At 43.2% G+C, this 18,481-nt stretch overlaps 1 protein-coding gene across 2 annotated transcripts; it reads left to right on the forward strand.

Moving 5' to 3' along the window:
- The first annotated feature begins 225 nt into the window (after nucleotides 1-225).
- Nucleotides 226-17,260, forward strand: ACTA2 (actin alpha 2, smooth muscle). Of its 2 annotated transcripts, XM_070056994.2 has the most exons (10): nucleotides 226-269; nucleotides 2,864-3,067; nucleotides 4,062-4,213; nucleotides 5,434-5,562; nucleotides 9,483-9,593; nucleotides 10,905-10,989; nucleotides 11,366-11,527; nucleotides 12,968-13,159; nucleotides 14,727-14,908; nucleotides 16,973-17,260. In XM_070056994.2, exons 3-10 carry the CDS (start codon nucleotides 4,085-4,087, stop codon nucleotides 17,114-17,116), a joined length of 1,134 nt encoding a protein of 377 aa, XP_069913095.1. In that variant the 5' UTR covers nucleotides 226-269; nucleotides 2,864-3,067; nucleotides 4,062-4,084; the 3' UTR covers nucleotides 17,117-17,260.
- Nucleotides 17,261-18,481: the final 1,221 nt, after the last annotated feature.

An 18,481-nucleotide genomic window follows, 5' to 3' on the forward strand; every position in this document is an offset into this window, starting at 1 on the left:
AGGCAGCTGAATGGCCTCCCATTTCATGAGCCGAGCCCTGGAATGTGGTGGAAGAGACCCAGGCCTCTGGCCACCCAGATTAGAGAGTTTTGTGCTGAGGTCCCTATATGGTTGTGTTAGACTGAACTACGGGCTCCAGTCTGTCTTGGTTCCTTGTTTGGGAAGCAAGTGGGAGGGGAGCAGACCTAGGAGCTATATAACCCTTGAGTGTTCAGCTGCCCTGAGCACCACCCACCCAGAGTGGAGAAGCCCAGCCCAGCACTGTCAGGGTAAGTGGCGCAAGCCCAGGGATGTGACTTTGAGAGTCCAGCGCTCTTTATTACCCAGTGTAATCAGATATCATCTGCAGGGATTTGGCTGGGCTCGTGTGCTCTGATATTTCTGAATGAAGCGTGTACTACTAAAATGATAGTAGCTTTTAGCTCTAATGCTCTAATATCAAAGTCAAGGCTAATATGCAGCTTGGTGTGGTGGAGGAGTGGAGTGAAAGGTTGAATGAGCTTGCACTGGTGCACGTTGCCTGCAAAATCTGTTGATACTAAACCAGTAGTCCAGGTCTTGCAGCACATCATAGAGATGAAGTCTAGCTGTTGGCAGTAAGTCATGCACGTATTTCTATCTAGGCATCGGAAACTGTGGAATTTGTGGTTCAGTGGCAGTGGGCATTTTTCACTGGAGTTCTCTTTTTGCTGTAGTGAAGGTGCTTGGAAGTGGATTTTAGAAGTGAAGAGAGGATGGCTGCCTGGTCTGATTCTGACTGAAATGGTGTATATGTGCTTCCGAGTTCCCCTGGCTGTAGCTGGTGCTGTCTCGTGTTGGGAATAGCTCTCTCCTGAGTGTATCTGTGAGCTTACACGTTAGGATTTACATCATTGATCATTTGCAGCACAGCGCACCACAAGCCACTAACTTGAATCTTTGCAAAGGAAGAAGGAGGGAGCAGAGCTTGTATCTGACAGCTGTGTGTGTCTCAGCCAAACGGATGTCTGGTTTGCATTTCCCTTAGCCTGACATTCCCTGCAGCCTGGGGAGGCCAGCGTGACTGTAGAGTCCGCCCTGCCACCCTGAGCGCGACTTCTCTGTCAATCAGGTCTTGGCAACTGCACCGGGACTGGAGTTTTCATGCTGAAATTTTCTTTCCATTTTGTGATTCATGACTAAATATGGTTCGCATTTCAAGTCCAATGAGCTGGGAACTGTAATGTTCTTCCCCCTCCCCTCCCCTCCCACGAACTACTCATTTTTGGCACAAGATGCACGCTAGTTGGAGCAAACCCCCTGACCCGGGTGCAGTTCCAAAAGCAGCCATTTGTGCATGTTTTACCTAATTAGGAAATGCTCTGAGCCAAGCCGAGCTGCTCATTCAGGTTAGATAGGAGTCCAAGCCACCGAGTCAGCTCTCTCCAGGAATACAAAGATTCCTTTCTCACAGCAGTGCTCCTCTTAGAGATTATGAAATTCTTCCTGGGCTTTTTTTTTTTTTTTTTTTTTTTGCCAAATACAAATGCATTGATTGAATTTTGATTTTTTTTCTTCATTCTTGCTGATGCTAAGGGTCACCTACTTTTTCTGTGTATACTCAAATAGTGTGCCTCCAAACCACTACTGGCCCCCAAAGATATCAGGGTTATACCCTTATTCATGGTGGCCACTCCTTCCCATTTTCAGAGACTCCCTCATTGCAGATATCTTAGCCTGTCTTCAGCCCTTACTAATGGTTTGGAGGCCAAGCCCAGCACATTCACAGGACCTGCAGAGCCCTGTGGCTTGCCACCTCTCACAATACCCTGACTCTTTCTGCTACTCTTTTCTGCCGGCCTTCTAGTTCTGTCTCCTAAAACATCTTCATCTTCTACAAAAGAAACCAAACCTAATTCAGTGTGAGAGAGGAAAGGGCAAGCCACTCTAAGTCCCATTTTCTGTTCTTACTTGTGGAACCAACAAGATTTTCATTCTAATCCTGGGGGCAATGTTAAAAGAAGGCAAACATTAGAAAAAAAATCTAGACAATGATAGTAATCAGATAATGATAGTAAACTAAATTTTATTTAGAAATTATAACGTGTATAAGATTGGAATTATGTTGTCCATAAGAACTCTGATATTATTACTGTTTTATAGTTAAGGAAATTGTGATTTAAAGATGTTAAGTGACTGACTGCATCCCACTGCTGCCAAGTGTTTACCTGGCTTCTAATCCAGGCACTCCGGCTCTAGAGTCCCAGCTCATAATCACAGTGCCTGATTTTTGCCACTTCAGGGGATCTTGAATAAGTCACTTCAATTCCCTGAGCCATGGTTTCCTTGCTTATCCATTGGGGATAATGGTACATGTCTTGATTTTAAAATATATCATCTCCACTCAGGTGCACATTGTTTGCAGCGAGCACTGCTGTAGACATCCTAGGCGTATGGAAAGGTACAGTCCTGCTTTTCTGAGAACAGTCTGACAGAACTCCAAGTCTAATAACTTTTATCTTTTCTTTCTTCCCAGAAGAATTTTTTCCACTAAGCGTAATGGTTTTCTAACTACAACTTGTTGAATTTTTTATTTAGTGGATGGTTAAGCTTATGCTTATAAAAATTGAATGTATTTCATTGTAAAAATTAAAAGAAAAACAAGAAAAGAAAGAGGAGAGGAGAGTGTGGTGGGAAGTATCATGCTCTTAAAACTATATATGAAATGCATGGTATTTTTTCCCTTATATACATAAAATAAAATAAAATAAAATTTTTAAAATGGGAAAAAGAGAATTGTTTGTTATAATTAGATCTGGATTCAAAAAAAGAATCTTCCTCAACTTCAATTCCTGGTGATATCTCAAAGCCAGGCCAAGAATTCTAGGTGTCCTTTTCTTTACAGATGTTTACACTTAATTCTTCCTGGAAGAATAGAAGAATGGAAGAATGGAAGTCAAGGGACAGCTGAGGGGCACCTGATTTCTGGTCAGAGCACTTCCTCCAATGCTCTGTGTGCCTTTGAACAAATCACTTCCCCTGGGCGCTTTTCATTTGTAAAAATGAAAGCACTGGATGGAAATGTCTTCTAATTGGCCTTTCCAAATTTGTAAGTCAGTACTTCTCTAGCCTTTCAAATTTTGTCAAAGTTTCCAAGCTTAAATATGAGTTATTTAAAATATTATTATATAACCAAAGAACACATGCTCAATTCAGAAAATTTAGAAAATATGGCAGAACCCAGGAAAGATAATTGAAAAACACCTGCAAAATCTACCACTTCAGAATAACCCCAATCAACATCTTGTAAAAATAATTAATCTTAATGCATGAAAATTCATTTTTCTTGGGATCGCATAACAGTGCTTTCTCTTTTCTATTATTCTTACATAAGAACATGTTAGTTTATCATTTCACTTACCTTTCTTAATGGTGGCAAAGTATTCTACTACACGATGTGCTGTTCTTCACTTACCATCCCTTCCTTACTGGACTTTAACTTACTAGTGACTTCTGTTAATGGAGAATAACAGTGTCACCAAAATTTAAAGCACCTTCTTAGGAAATTTTGATTCATTTTAATGTTTCTATGAGGATAAAATAAAAGTATTCAGTATCCAGAAAAGTTTTTTTCTTTAAACATTTACATTAAATATTTTAATATTTCTAAACTTTCCTATGTTGTCCAGTCCTCAAAATTTATTTAGTGGAGGGTTAAGCTTACCTTGTTGAAACAATTTTGAAAAGTTATTACATACATAGAAGAATGAGTCTGGGCTGATACTTCTTTAGTATATCTTTGACAACGTGTTTCTGTGAAGGGCTGGCCTGAGACTCACATCTGTGTTCTACGGTTTATTCATTCATTCACGCAGTTGGTCCACATTTAATGTGTTCCCCAGACCATATATTGTGCTAAGGGCTGGTTCTATAAAGTCAGAATTTCAGCACTTCAAAGCCTTGAGATAAATGCTGTGTTAGATAAGGAGAGGGAAGCTTGGAAAACAGAGGAGAGGCTCCAGACTCCGCTGGGCGGGAGTGGTGCATTGAAGTGCTGCAAGTGCTCCCTCGCAGCTGGGCTGTTCTCTCTCTGTGCCCTGTAGAATCCCGTGAAGCAGCTGCAGCTATGTGTGAGGAAGAGGACAGCACCGCCCTTGTGTGTGACAATGGCTCCGGGCTCTGTAAGGCTGGCTTTGCCGGAGACGATGCTCCAAGAGCTGTTTTCCCATCCATTGTGGGACGTCCCAGGCACCAGGTGAGCGAAGTTCTGATTGGAATTGCACCAGAAATTTAAAAACTTGTTAAAAATATACCCATGATGATTGATGTCCAGGGGTCAATGCCAATTTCACATATATTGAAGACATTATCTGGTGGGTGTCTATCAGTTATAAATTCTGTGCCTTTTTCCAGTGTCTTATTTGTCTAATATCCTCATTGTCATCATCATCATTATCATAAATACTTACAAGTTATCCTGATGTACACCACAGCCACTCTTTGGAAAGAAACTAAAATAAAAAGCTCACTCATAGAACTTGATGTTAGCTGAAAGCAAGCATTGATACCAAGGATAATTTCACACAATGTTAGCTGTCAAAAAAATAAATCTGGATGACCCCGTGATGATTTTACATACTGGTATAAACAAATGGTAGAAACAGCAATTTCATCTCAGAAGTTCTCTTTCACCTCAGGAATATATTTTTGCTCAGTGAGTCTATCTGATATTTCTAGTCTCAACTTAGCATAAATTCATGAGAATAAAACTGTGAATGAAGTCTGTCTGGCTCCTTGTTGAACTCTGTGCAATGGAGGATTTTTACGTAAACAAATATTTACTGGATCTATAATAGTCATGGCTGTTTTACAATTATAAAGCAGTCACTCCAGTGCAGTTTAAACCTAGTGGTGAGAAGTCCCTTTTCAGCTTCACTTTAGTATTTTAAAAATACAGCTAATCGAGACAGTGTCTTAATGGTAATTGGTATGAATTTATGTATTAGAAATAAAGCATCAAATGGCTATTTATGCATTTAATATAGAAAACAGTATTTACATATTTTTGAGTATGTAACGACATTGAAAGTACAATTTCAAGGATTTACAAGAGGTAAAATGTCATTTAACTACTATGTAACCTGTTCTAGCTTCTTTCAACAAACATTATTGAATGCTGCGTATGTGCCAGGCACCTTGCTCTGGTGATGTCCTACCAGAGTTCACTGAGGAACAGAGAAGATGACACAGTGTAAATCTGCCCTGTCCATAGCATATCCTGTTATTTGGAGGCTGATTTAGGTCTGTTTCCCGTCGACACATTGCTTAAGAGCCTATTCAAAACAAGACCCATTATGTTGTTGCTGGTACCAAAAGAGGAACTTTCTAGCTCACTGATTTCATCCTTTGGGGGTTGGTGTAATCAATTCACAAGTTTTAGGAGAGACTGACTCAGATTATGTTGAACCCTTTTAGGGGGTGATGGTGGGAATGGGACAAAAAGACAGCTACGTGGGTGATGAAGCGCAGAGCAAAAGAGGAATCCTGACCTTGAAGTACCCGATCGAACATGGCATCATCACCAACTGGGACGACATGGAAAAGGTACCAGGATGTTTGCTGCAAGGTCAAGTCTTCTGGACACACAACTCAATTCCTATGGCCCTGATGCACCATGGCTGGGGAAAATAATTCACATTGCCCAACTGCACTTTTATTTGTTATTGTTATGTATTTTTACTCTCTGGAAAACAAACAAAAAAAAATCATGAAATACTTATTTAAAAAGGGTCCTGTGCCTATTAGTGTTTGTAAACTAATTTGAGGGATTATAGTGCTGTTGATGAGATATAGCCCTTTCCCCATGGTCAGAACTAATAGTCTGTTGCCCATGGCAACTCCCCCAAGACAAGTATTGGGTGAGCAGCAGCCCAGAAGATAGCCCTCGTTTCATTTCCATCTGAGGCTGTGCAGTACAACTTAAGAGCATAGGAAGTACTGGGAATGACCTTAACCAACTCATTCTTTTTTTTTTTTTTTAAAGATTTTATTTATTTATTTGAGAGGTAGAGTTACAGACAGAGAGAAAGGTTTTCCATCCATTGGTTCACTCCCCAGATGGCCCAACAGCCAGAGCTGAACCAATCCAAAGCCAGGAGCCAGGAACTTCTTCTGGGTATCCCACAGGGATGCAGGAGCCCAAGGAATTGGGCCATCTTCCACTGCTTTCCCAGGCCATAGCAGAGAGCTGGATCAGAAGTGGAGCAGCCAGGACTTGAACTGGTGCCCATATGGGATGCCAGCACCACAGGCGAAAGATTAACCTGCGTCACAGCACCAACCCCTAACAACTCATTCTTGAAAGCTTTCCATTAAGACACTCTGAACATTCAAACATAACAATTTTTTGGTTTTCACTGTATAACAGGGGGTTGCCACATTGTGAATTTGGTATATTCCTAAATGTCTATTGATATATTGAAGCACAATGGTGACTGAAAAGTATTTAAATCAATATTTTAAAATGTGTTGCATTGAAGCCTTATCTCCCAGACCTTCATGAAAAAGTTAATGAGTAGTTAAATCTAGAGATTTTGCTGTTTGCCATTAAGCATTAAAATATTGGTGATCAGAGAAAAGAAGGAATAATGAGGAAGTAACATAAAGCTGTTTAAATGCAGCAAAAATATATTAGAATCACATCTGGCCTTTCATGTATGTATAATCTCACTATATGCACCACCACCCCACCACACACATGTACTTATCAGTTTACTTATTTATTTTTCAAAAGATTTATTTATTTGGAAGGAAGAGCGACAGACACAGAGGAAGAAAACTAAGAAAGAGATCTTTTGTCCACTGGTTCACTCCTCAAGAGCCTGCAATAGCCAGGACTGGGCCAGGCTGAGGCCAGGAGCCAGAAACTCCATCCTGGTCTCCCCCATTGGGTGCTTGGGCACTCCTCTGCTCCTTTCCCAGTCGCATTAGCAGGATGCTGTTTGGGAAGCAGCACTGCCAGGATTCAAACAGGAATCCAATATGGGATGCGGAGGTAGGAGGTGGCAGCTGAATTCACTTACTAGCCCCACTCACTAGTTTAAAAGAAAAACTGATGGGGCATTTGGTGCAGTGACTAAGTCACTGCTTGGAATGCCTGCACTCCATATCAGTGCCTGGTGGCTCTCACTTCCATTTCTGATCCAGCTTCCTGTTAATGTGCACCTGGGAGGCAGCAGATGATGGCTCAAGTACTTGTGCCCCTGTCACCTATGTTGGAGACCCCAGTTGAGCTCCTGGCTCTTGGCTTTAACCTGGCCCAGTCCTGGCTGTTACAGAAACTTGGGGAATGATTAGTAGGATGGAAGATCTCTCTCTCTCTCTCTCTCTCTCTCTCTCTCTCTGTGTGTGTGTGTGTGTGTGTCTCCCTTTCTAATAAAATGAAAATAACTAAACGATAGATACAACATTGTTAGAATTTTCAATAGTATTGCTTAAGACTGTCTCTCTAGAGATTCGTTTAGTCTAACATTCTGGATTTGTTCCAATTGCATTTTGTACTGAGATTGTGTTAATTTTAGTAGGAAAATACTGTTTGAGATTTACTCCACAGAACTGACAGTATCTAGAATGTGTGCTCCTAAAGAGACATTGTTGGTGGGCTGGTGCTGTCATGTAGCAGGTAAAGCCGCCGCCTGTGGCAATGGCATCCCATATGGGCACCGGTTCGAGTTCTGGCTGCTCCACTTCCAGTCTAGCTCTCTGCTGTGGTCTGGGAAAGTAGTAGAAGATGCCCAAGTCCTTGGGCCCCTGTGCCCATGTGGGAGACCTGGAGGAAGCTCCTGGCTTCTGGCTTCAGATCTTTGCAGCTATGGCCATTGTGGCCAGTTAGGGAGTGAACCAGCAGATGGAAGACCTCTCTCTCTCTCTCTGCCTCTCCTTTCTCTGTATAACTCTTTCAAATAAATAAATAAGTCTTTAAAAAGAAAGAGAAAGAAACATTATTGGAATGAAAAAAAATCCCTATTTTGAGCATTTAAATTCAAAGTATCTTCCAGAGAGAAGGGGAGGGGGAGAAAGGGAGGAAGAAAGAGAGAGAAGAGGAAGAGTGTTGTGGTTTTGAGCACGCTATTTCAGAGTAACCGCATATTGCAATATGAGTGGAAAGGTTTCTTGAACACCCTTTTATTTACACTTTTTCTCGCTGGAAAGAGTGTGTGTTTATCCAGATGAACATCCAGTCGGTGGGATGAGGGCAAAGGTGTTTAGGAGCAGCTCCCACCCATCCTCACGTGAAGTCAGCTTCAGGGTTCCCAGCCCACCATTATTAACACTCCCTTTTTTCACTTCACTCCATCAAAGGAACAAAAACTACTAGGAGTCTCATTTCCTTTCTAGAAACCACAAATTCGAAACCAAAAAAAACTGGAACAAGATAGAGTCTTTAAACTTGATCAGTCTTTTGTTCATTTATAAGCTCCTGCCAGAAGTTGATTGTTTTGTTTTGTTTTGTTTTTGTTCTTGCTGTTTTCTTTCACTTTGTTTAAATTCTTGGTTCATCTAAGCTTACTGATGCTGATGGAAAATGTCTTGTTCCTAAAGATTAATTCATTTAGCCTTTTTCTACAATGGCATGTTCTTTTTGGCACCAGTGGGTTAAAGTCGTTGCTAAACCATAAAGTAAATGTACTAATGTCCCAAGTACATTCACACAAACACCCTACATAAAGGCATGGGCTTCCTTGAAAATGCTCAAAGGCTGAGGGGCTGGCCTTGACCACAGAATCTGGCGTCTCCCAGTCCAGGAGGACAGCAGCGGGTGGAGACAAGAGGCAAGGAAACCTGTTCTCTTCTCCATCTATACTGCAAAGGGGAGTTTCTCCAGAATCATTAAACATGGTGATTAGGTTTTCAGGCCAGCTTCATTCATTCCCTCAGCTATGCATTCATTTGCCCTTTTCTTCTTCTTTTTTTTTTTTAACCAAACTAAATTATTTCCCCATAAATTGTTAGTTAAGATGGAAGGAGAGTGTAAGGAAGATATAGTTGAATAATAATAATCTTGCCCTGGGCTAGGCACTGGACTGAAAAGTGACTCTGGGGTCATCGTATTTAATTCACACAAAGACTCATTGAGGTACGTGCTGATTATTTTCATCCTAATCTTATTAATGGTGAGATTGGCACTGAGAAGGGTTAAAAACTTGCCAACATTCACACAACCAGAAAGTGTATCTCAGCTGAAGCTTGTCCCCAGATATGAGCTTACGGCCTTCACCACGACAGCATCCTACTTACAGACCTGTTGTGAGCTCTTGCTCAATTACTTACTGGATATGAGTCCTTGAGTAAGGTACTCACCCTCATTGGACGTCAGTCTATGTAAAATTGTGGACCCATAATGAGAACCTATAACATTCATAGCATCCCATTTGGTGCTGGTTTCATTTGGTTTGTTTTGGTCTCATTAGCAGTGCCCAGGGCATCACAGCATTGTGTTTCTACTCTGTCTCCCTACTCGCTAGATCTGGCACCACTCCTTCTACAATGAGCTCCGCGTTGCCCCTGAAGAACATCCAACCCTGTTGACTGAGGCACCGCTGAACCCCAAAGCCAACCGGGAGAAAATGACCCAGGTAACTATTCACCTCAGCATCCAGCACTTTTGAGTTTGGGTGAAGTCCTCTTAGAAAGGGCCTTTGTAGGACAGCAGAGACAAAACCCCGACCAGTGGTCCAGCTACAGACCCAGCACATTCCAGGAACTTGGGGATCCCAAAGGACAGGAGCATCTTAAGATTCTCACATCCTGGCTGCAGGAACCAACCCTTTTTCCTCAAGAGCAACAGGAGATTGAAAAGATTTAATTGAGGTTAAAAAATTTAGGAAGTCATTTCAAAATGCATTCTAACATACAGTAGGAATTTTGGTTCTGGAGTCAGATCTGGATTTGAAAACAAGTGAAAACCGTCACTGATCAGTTATCAAAGAGCCCACTTATCTTCTCAGAATCTGTTTCCTTCTCTGGAAGTTGTGAATAACATTAGTACCATTATTTGTCAAACGATTGCTTGAATATTAATGTTTCAAAATGTTAAATGTCTATCATGGTACTTGATACAATAAACATTCAACAAATAATAGTTATTATTGTCATTACTGTTACATATCTGAAACTTGTGACCTTCTAGACTGTCCAGTCCACCAGCCAGAGATAGTTTCTGGTTTCGAGCAGCTAATAAATAAATACCACATTTACTGTGGTCAAGCACTAGGTTGAGCATTTTACATGTGTTGCCTCCTTAAATTCTAATAATATGAAGCATTAGCTGTTGTTATCCTGACTACATAAATGAAGAACTCAAGGCTGAGATACATTAAGTGATTTTTCCAAGGTCACAAAGCTAGGACTGGCAGAGCCTGAGCTTTTGGCCTAGGATAACCCTAAGTTATATGAATATGAATATATATGAATACTATGGGGCCCTTTCTTTTGTTGTTGGCTTTGATGTAGTTAAGTCCTAGACTGTCTACCTAGGAAGAGTCTGAGAGCCCATCTGGCCTGACACTCTTCACCACTGACAGTTGAAAGAGGCCTGGAATGAAGCCCACATTAGCCAACTCTTTCTTTGGGCACTTCTCCCAGTTCCCATTCAAGTCAGGGTCAGAGCCAGAGCCAGAAGCTGGATTCTCTTTACCTCTGGCCAGGTCTTGTGTGCACACTACCCTTCCCCTCTGCATCCCATCAGGTCACCCATGTGATAGTCTACCCATTCATGCTTTCCTCTCTGCTCTTCAAATGACCAGGGGTGCTGTGGCTCTCCTCTACCTTGGTCTCCTCTGTCTAGAACTGACAGGTCCACCTGCATCCATCAACAAAGCCCTCATTTGAACATTCCCTGCAGGACTGGAAACATCACTAACTTAGGTCTTTGGATTGCTTTGCAGATTATGTTTGAGACTTTCAATGTCCCAGCCATGTACGTGGCTATTCAGGCGGTGCTGTCCCTCTATGCCTCTGGACGTACAACTGGTAGGTGGCTGTAGGAATGGGCAGTCTTGGCTAATGAATCCACCACCCTTATGGGAGTTGATAGTTGTGAGCATGTGGGTTGTGATGGACAGGGGACAAGTTGTAATTGACAGGGTTGATTCCAGCCCTAAAAGATTCTTGGCCTTTCGAAAGAAGCCCTAGACCTCATATTTCCAGCTGGATTTTCTCTATTGTCTCCCTCTTTCTGTTCTTCCCTTTTTCAGCTTCTGTAAGCCCTGTCCCACCTCAGCTCTCCTATCAATAGTCTCTGTCCTCCTTTCAAATAAGAGGCTTCACCTTCCCTACAGCTTCTCGATGCCCAAGTGATTACATTTCAGCTGCAGTGGTGACATTATCATGTCCGATTATCCCCCAGGCATTGTGCTGGACTCTGGAGATGGTGTCACCCACAACGTGCCCATCTATGAGGGCTATGCCCTGCCCCATGCCATCATGCGTCTGGACCTGGCAGGCCGAGATCTCACTGACTACCTCATGAAGATCCTGACTGAGCGTGGCTATTCCTTCGTGACTACTGGTGAGGCCTCCAGGAGCTCAAAGGAAGAGACACCGTGCTGTTTAAAATAACTTAGAGGACCGTAGTGACTCTCCAATGAGGTGGTGGGACAGAGTCTGGCAAATGGCAGGGCTTGACTCTAATGCACAAATCAAAGCACACCTTTTCTCTCGATATTACAATGTGCTGATACTGCTTCCTCAGAGAGAATGGTTACAGTCATCCATGTCATGGGCTAGTCAGAGTTGTTAATACTTAACCTTTGTTTAATCCCCTCCATGAACAAATAGAAAAGAGATTGTGCAGAGACTGAATGCAGTATTGAGTGGTGTTTGGCAGTCTTCAGAGAGACATACATAGGACTTGGGTCCCAACTCTTCCACTCACTAGGTTGGTGACCTTGGATAAGTCCATGAACCTTGCTAAACCATAATCTCTTTGTCAAATGAGGACAATAATGGGTTCCTATTTCACATGATCGTTATGAGTATTAAATGAGACAGTGCAAATGCTATTACACAGCACAGAATAGGTTTTCGATACATGTTAGTTTTTATTAATACCAACCCATCAGGCAATGGCACATGTGTCTTCAGATTCTAAGCCAATGCTACCCAGTCTTGCCCCACAAGAGGGCAGCCTGAGACTTTATCAGAAATAACTGGATGTCTTTAGTTCCTTTGGCTCCAGCTGCCTGCACCCCTGTCACCAGTAGACTCGTTTTGAGCCTTGATCATTTAAAAGACTCCTTTTGAGGTGTGGAGTTGAATTAATTCCATTCTTCTTCTGCTTCCTACAAAGAATCCCAAACATCTCCTAAAGGCTCCCAGGGGGCTCAGAAGTAACCAACAGCTTAGAACTGCAGAGTTCAGACATGTGGAAGTATCTTCCTCCCAACCTCTTCCATATGGCCTTCCATTTGCGCACTGGAGACTTCCAGACTAAGCTGGTCCTGAGCCAGAACTTCCTCTTTCAGGAATGTGACAGGCTTGCCACAAGTCTCATTTAGACTCTACCTGAGCCAGGCAACGTGGACCTTAGAAGCTTTTTAAAAACTGTGGAGCCTTTAAAGAATTGATTCAGCGTAAGAGCTCCTGGTCAGCTGAAATTCCAACATAACTGTAATGAAACAATTACACAGGGAGCCAACAAGTTTTATCCTGGAAGAGTTCCATAGCTGAGCTTTCTCTAACTTGCTCATTTTATTTCTGCTATACATTTTCCAGAAAATGTTTACTAAGGGCCTACAGTGTGTAAGGTACCCTACTATGAGCAGAGACGGCCCCCTGGTGGACCCACAGGGTCATGACTATGGTAGATTTTGGAATGCAGAATATTGAACTAAGACCCTTTTTTTTTTGAAGGGACATGGATTGAGGGAGAGACTGTAGTAGGGTAGGTTGGTATTGACCACCTGCACAAACACGAACATTTTCCTCCATTTTTATATCTGGTTGACAGCTGAACGTGAGATTGTCCGGGACATCAAAGAGAAATTGTGCTATGTCGCTCTGGACTTTGAAAACGAGATGGCCACTGCTGCATCCTCCTCCTCCCTCGAGAAGAGCTATGAGCTGCCTGACGGGCAGGTGATCACCATCGGGAACGAACGCTTCCGCTGCCCAGAGACCCTGTTCCAGCCCTCCTTCATCGGTAGGCAACCATGATCCTTTCTTGGGCAGGGGCACCACCCTGTCCTCTTGTATCTAGCCAGCCTTTGGCCACCAGAAGCCCTAAGACCAAAAATATTTCTAAAAGTGAAAAGAGTATCACATTTCCAAGGTGAGAAAACTTCAAGAGGCTAGGAAAGGTATTTTATTTCTAGGAAAACAGTATGTTGCAGTCAAGGTAAAAATACTATTTGTGCACAGTGAAAGAATTAAATATTATCTGTGCTTAGCACATAATAGACTCACTTGGATGGATGAGGAGAGTGTGCTATGTACTGAGAGTTTGGGAATGGAAGGGGGAGAGAAAAGTGGAAGAGGACCAAAAGTGAGCCTGTTCCTATATTTGCACTGACTTCAGGAGATGGGTGTGCATAGTTGTTTAAAGAGGCAGGTTCTACTGGGACAGAGGGAGAGAGACTGGATTTGAGTCTTAGTTCCACCTTCATGGTCTTGGGAAAGGTATTTAACCTCACTAACTATCAACTCTCAATGTATAAAACAAAGATTGTGGCCGGCGCCGTGGCTCACTAGGCTAATCCTCCACCTTGCGGCGCCGGCACACCGGGTTCTAGTCCCAGTTGGGGCGCCGGATTCTGTCCCTGTTGCCCCTCTTCCAGGCCAGCTCTCTGCTGTGGCCCAGGAGTGCAGTGGAGGATGGCTTGGGCCTGCACCCCATGGGAGACCAGGAGAAGCACCTGGCTCCTGCCATCGGATCAGCGCGGTGTGCTGGCTGCAGCATGCTGGCTGCGGCGGCCATTGGAGGGTGAACCAACGGCAAAGGAAGACCTTTCTCTCTGTCTCTCTCTCTCACTGTCCACTCTGCCTGTCAAAAAAAAAAAAAAACAAAAAAACAAAAAACAAAAAACAAAAAAAAACAAAGATTGTAACACGACCTGTCTTAAGATGGCCGTAAGAATTCATGAGACATATATAGAGAGAACTTAGCCCAGTGCCTGCCAAAAATAAGCAGTTAAGAACAATTACATATAGGTAGTAATTAATAATTAAGTATTAACTACTACTATTTTTATCCGTGAAAAAGATGAAGCATACCCTAGAGTTTTTTCCCAGAAGACCCACATCAAAAATTAACAAAAACTTCATACAAAATAAAATCTTTCAATATTGAAAGAAAAGAGTCTGTTTAAATAGGAAGAAACCGTTTTGATTTAACAGGAAATGCAAGGTAGCAGACACAGAAAGGCGGGAGCATTCTGAACAACGCCTGTGACACTGGCTCAGCCAGGGATCTTCGCAGAAAATCTGAAGGCTTTGCCCCTTATCTGAACCACACATAGGAGCGGGTCTATTAAAGTATCAGTGTTACCACACTGTAGCCTGTAGCCCCACATGGAGACGCTGCAGCAGGCCTCACTCTCTAGAGGGGAGGCTGAAAGACATGGAGCCTGACAAGGCCCTTCTGGTCTCAGAGCAGGTGACTCTCAGGCTATTAGGGCTGCCAGGCCTTGTTCCAGCATGAGATTACCCAGTTGCTCAAGTCAGGACTTCCATGTCCATCAACCAAACACCCCAGGCTATCTCTTTTTCAGGGATGGAATCTGCTGGCATCCATGAAACCACCTACAACAGCATCATGAAGTGTGACATCGACATCAGGAAGGACCTCTATGCTAACAATGTGCTCTCAGGGGGCACCACCATGTACCCTGGCATTGCTGACCGCATGCAGAAGGAAATCACAGCCCTAGCTCCCAGCACCATGAAGATCAAGGTACTGTTCAGAGACAGATCCCAGGGCTGCACCACCATCAGTGGCAGCCCTATAACCACGTATGAAGGTCATATGTTGGAGGCCATAGCTTGGTCACATGTGCTCATGGGTTCTAGGACTAGGCAGTGGATAAAGGTACACATGTTCCATTCTTTATGGGATATAAGTCAATACAGTCCATGAGAGGCACTGGATTATTTTATATAAAATTTGGTCTGTACTTATCCTTGTCTATCAGAGTCTACAGAGTCCATATCTCTGAAGAATGCACTTTTGTTGTTTTCTCTCAACACAAAAATAGTATATCTCATTTTTTTTAAATGCAGATGATCCAGACTTAATTTTGAAGCAGTTGAAATCTTGTAGCTCCAGAGGCTTGTACTGTTCTTCAGCTACTAAGCATGGTCATGTATCAGAGGGCCAGAATTCGATTCTATCTTCATCGCTCTGTCCAGCACACCTTTTGATGTAGGTGCTCAAAAGCACAGACTGACTCCAGGAGAAGCAAGCTCAGTCCCTGAACCTCCCAGGGAGCCTATTTTGTGTGAGTTTTAGATCCCAAGCAAGGGAACTCAGAGATTGAGTGGAGATTATTCTTTGGAGATAAATTTACATGTGGCTGGTGTCTCCTCAAAGACTATTATCACTCCGTGAAATCAGAAGGCCACATTGGGACCCTTTGACTCAAGTCACAGGAAGCAGAAAGGGCAGTTCGAGTACAATGAGCACACAGGAGTGGCAGTCAAACAAGTTCTCTGTTGTTTGCACACCTATCTCTCTTTTGGAAAGGGTGTGCTATAATGAAACATGTTTCTTTCTCCACAACAGGCCTAAAATAACTCAGGAAGAGAGGAGAGAGATTGTTTTCTGAATCGCTTGTGTTTCTCTGATGTACAGCTGATCAACTCTTACCCTCTCTTTCTCACACCTGGGAGGGAAGGCATGAAGCCAGCTGCCTGGCTCACTGGAGTCAGCCTAGTTGAGGAAATGCAAGAGAGAGAGAGCCTGTAGCTAGAGTTGGGCAATTCCCAGTTCTACAAACTTGGTTTCCTGAATACAGGAAGAACATGAGACTTTGGGCCCCAGGTGGTGAGAGAGTATAAAGATCTGTTAAAAACTTGGGACAATTACATTAGTGGAAAATGAAACTGGATGAGGAGCCTATGGCAACTCCCTGTACTATCTTTGCAAGTTGTCTGGAAATCTAAAATTACCCCAAAATAAAAAGGTAATTCTAAAACAAAACAGAACACATGGGAGAGTCCAGGTTTGAATATTGGGTCTGAAAGTGACACAACCAGTGTGACCAGTTTCTTCTTACATCTCTCTCAGTCTCCATTTTCCTATGTGGAAAATGCTGGTAATTTAATACTTACCCTTCAGGGTGATTCCAAGAATTAAATGAAAATACATATACCATGCTTGGATAGTGCTTACAACACAATACATTCTCAGCAAATGTCAGCTATTTGTATTTTAATCACAAATGCAGAGTTTGAGGCATAAACAGAAATTAAACCCTCTAACCACAATTTCAGAAGCACTGTCTGCTCGCCAAAGTATCCACTTCTACCCAAGAAGTCAAGTATGCAGTGGAATTTGGAATTGTTCAGCTCTAGTTATTTTGTGAGTTCCTACAGATAAAGACTCCAGAACCAACTCACCGCTCTTTGTGACAAAACCATTTATGCACTCAAGAAACATGAGCATGCCCTGCTATGTCAGGCCTGTGTACTGGGTCAGCCCAGCCAGTGCAGCTGAATGGAAACTCACCCCAAGGCAGTGTCCATCCCAGCAGGAAACCCTGAGTCCCTCAGTGTAACACAGAGCGCGTGGGTAGACCATCATGTGGTAGAGGAGTTATAGATGGCGTGGAATAGATTGCATGAAGAAAGCCAGCAAAACAAATGTGTTCCCTGAAGGGTCTCCAAATCCATGGCCTCTTTACAGCCCCTGGTCGTCTAACAGCTGTGTCTCTGCTGTCTACAAAACGTGCACCATGGTAGAACACCCAGGAGCTGTCCTGCTGCACTAACAGCTTTTCTTTCTCATCCCGACCAACAGATAATTGCCCCTCCAGAGCGCAAATACTCCGTCTGGATCGGCGGCTCCATCCTGGCCTCTCTGTCCACCTTTCAGCAGATGTGGATCAGCAAACAGGAGTACGATGAAGCCGGGCCCTCCATTGTCCACCGCAAATGCTTCTAAGTCACTTCCCTGCTCTGTTTCTAGCCCACAACTGTGAATGTTTTGTGGAATAATGCCTTCAATTCCTTTCCAAGTCATGCCTATCCAAAGCTCTGACTCATTACCTATGTATTTTTTAATAAATCTGAAATATGCTACCAGTAACTTCCAGCATTTGCCTTGCTACAGAATGGCTCCCTCTAGTGGCCCAGCGAAGGTAGGACACTGTCAGAGGGCTATGTTTCTCAGGCAGTCACATTAACTTGGGAAGCACCATTTCAGCACTTCAAGGGGGAAGAGTTTGAGAACATATGGGGAGATTTAAAAAAATAAACAAATAAGGATTAAAACATATCAGTTTTGACATTCATAACCCCAGCATTGGTGGCCTGATTGGTTTTATGTATATATGTATTTGTATATATATATATATAAAATGGTGTATATATATACAGAAACAACTATAAGTCAAACCTTTTATATTGAACTTACACCATTATGTACATACATTCGTGTGATTTCTAATGTATAAAGTGTGACTTTTATATAACATATATGTAAAGCTATAGTTTTTAAGCTCATTTTTTTAAAAACACACACTGCGAAACACTGCTATAAAATCTCTCTCCACACCTGGGCCATCAGTTTCTTCTCTCCTGGGCAGTCTGTCCCTCCGGAAGGGACACGAGGGAGATGTTCACACCAGACAGGCTGGGAGGGCGAGCCATGCTTTCCAAGGACCACCGGAGTCAACTCCCTCTCCTTTGCTCTGTGTGGGGAATCTACCACAAGCTCATGAGGAGGCTGAGGTTGTTCTAGAAACAAATCACACAGGGGATACCAGCTTGAATTATCCCTTACTATCTGGCCTGAGCGGTACCAAGATATAAAAATATGCCTCTCTGCCCCTAAGGGTTTCAGTCTCAGCGCACTTTTCTGCCCAGGCTGTGGAGCATGCGTGGTGACTCCTCAGCTGGGAGCCGCTTGTCCTCTGGTTTGTGAATGTCCACGTAGGGCCAGCAGCCGCAGGTCAGCCTGAGGCGGGAGGGGAGTCTGCCTTTGGCAACACTGCACTGTAGAGCCCTGGCGCCCTGGATTTAGTGCCGGTTTGGCCTAGGAAACCCAAGCTTCCCTGGTCTTTGGTCTTGTAGCTGATTTCGGATGGCTACTGCCGGTAAGGAGAGCTGACTTGTTCTGGGTGCCTGCCACAAGCAGGTCTTGTGCCAAGCTCGGTGTTTAGATCTCTTATCCTACAGTCGCCCCGTGGATTTGGTGTGGTTACTGTTTCTTTACATGTCACTGCAGCTCTTGGTGGTTAAGGAGTCCCACCCAATGCCATGGTACTGGCAACAGTGGCATGAGCCTGCTACTACTTGAACCTGGTTC

This window comes from Oryctolagus cuniculus, chromosome 15 (assembly GCF_051225735.1).
Source record: "Oryctolagus cuniculus isolate XC-2025 breed Fujian yellow rabbit chromosome 15, ASM5122573v1, whole genome shotgun sequence".
NCBI lineage: Eukaryota > Metazoa > Chordata > Mammalia > Lagomorpha > Leporidae > Oryctolagus > Oryctolagus cuniculus.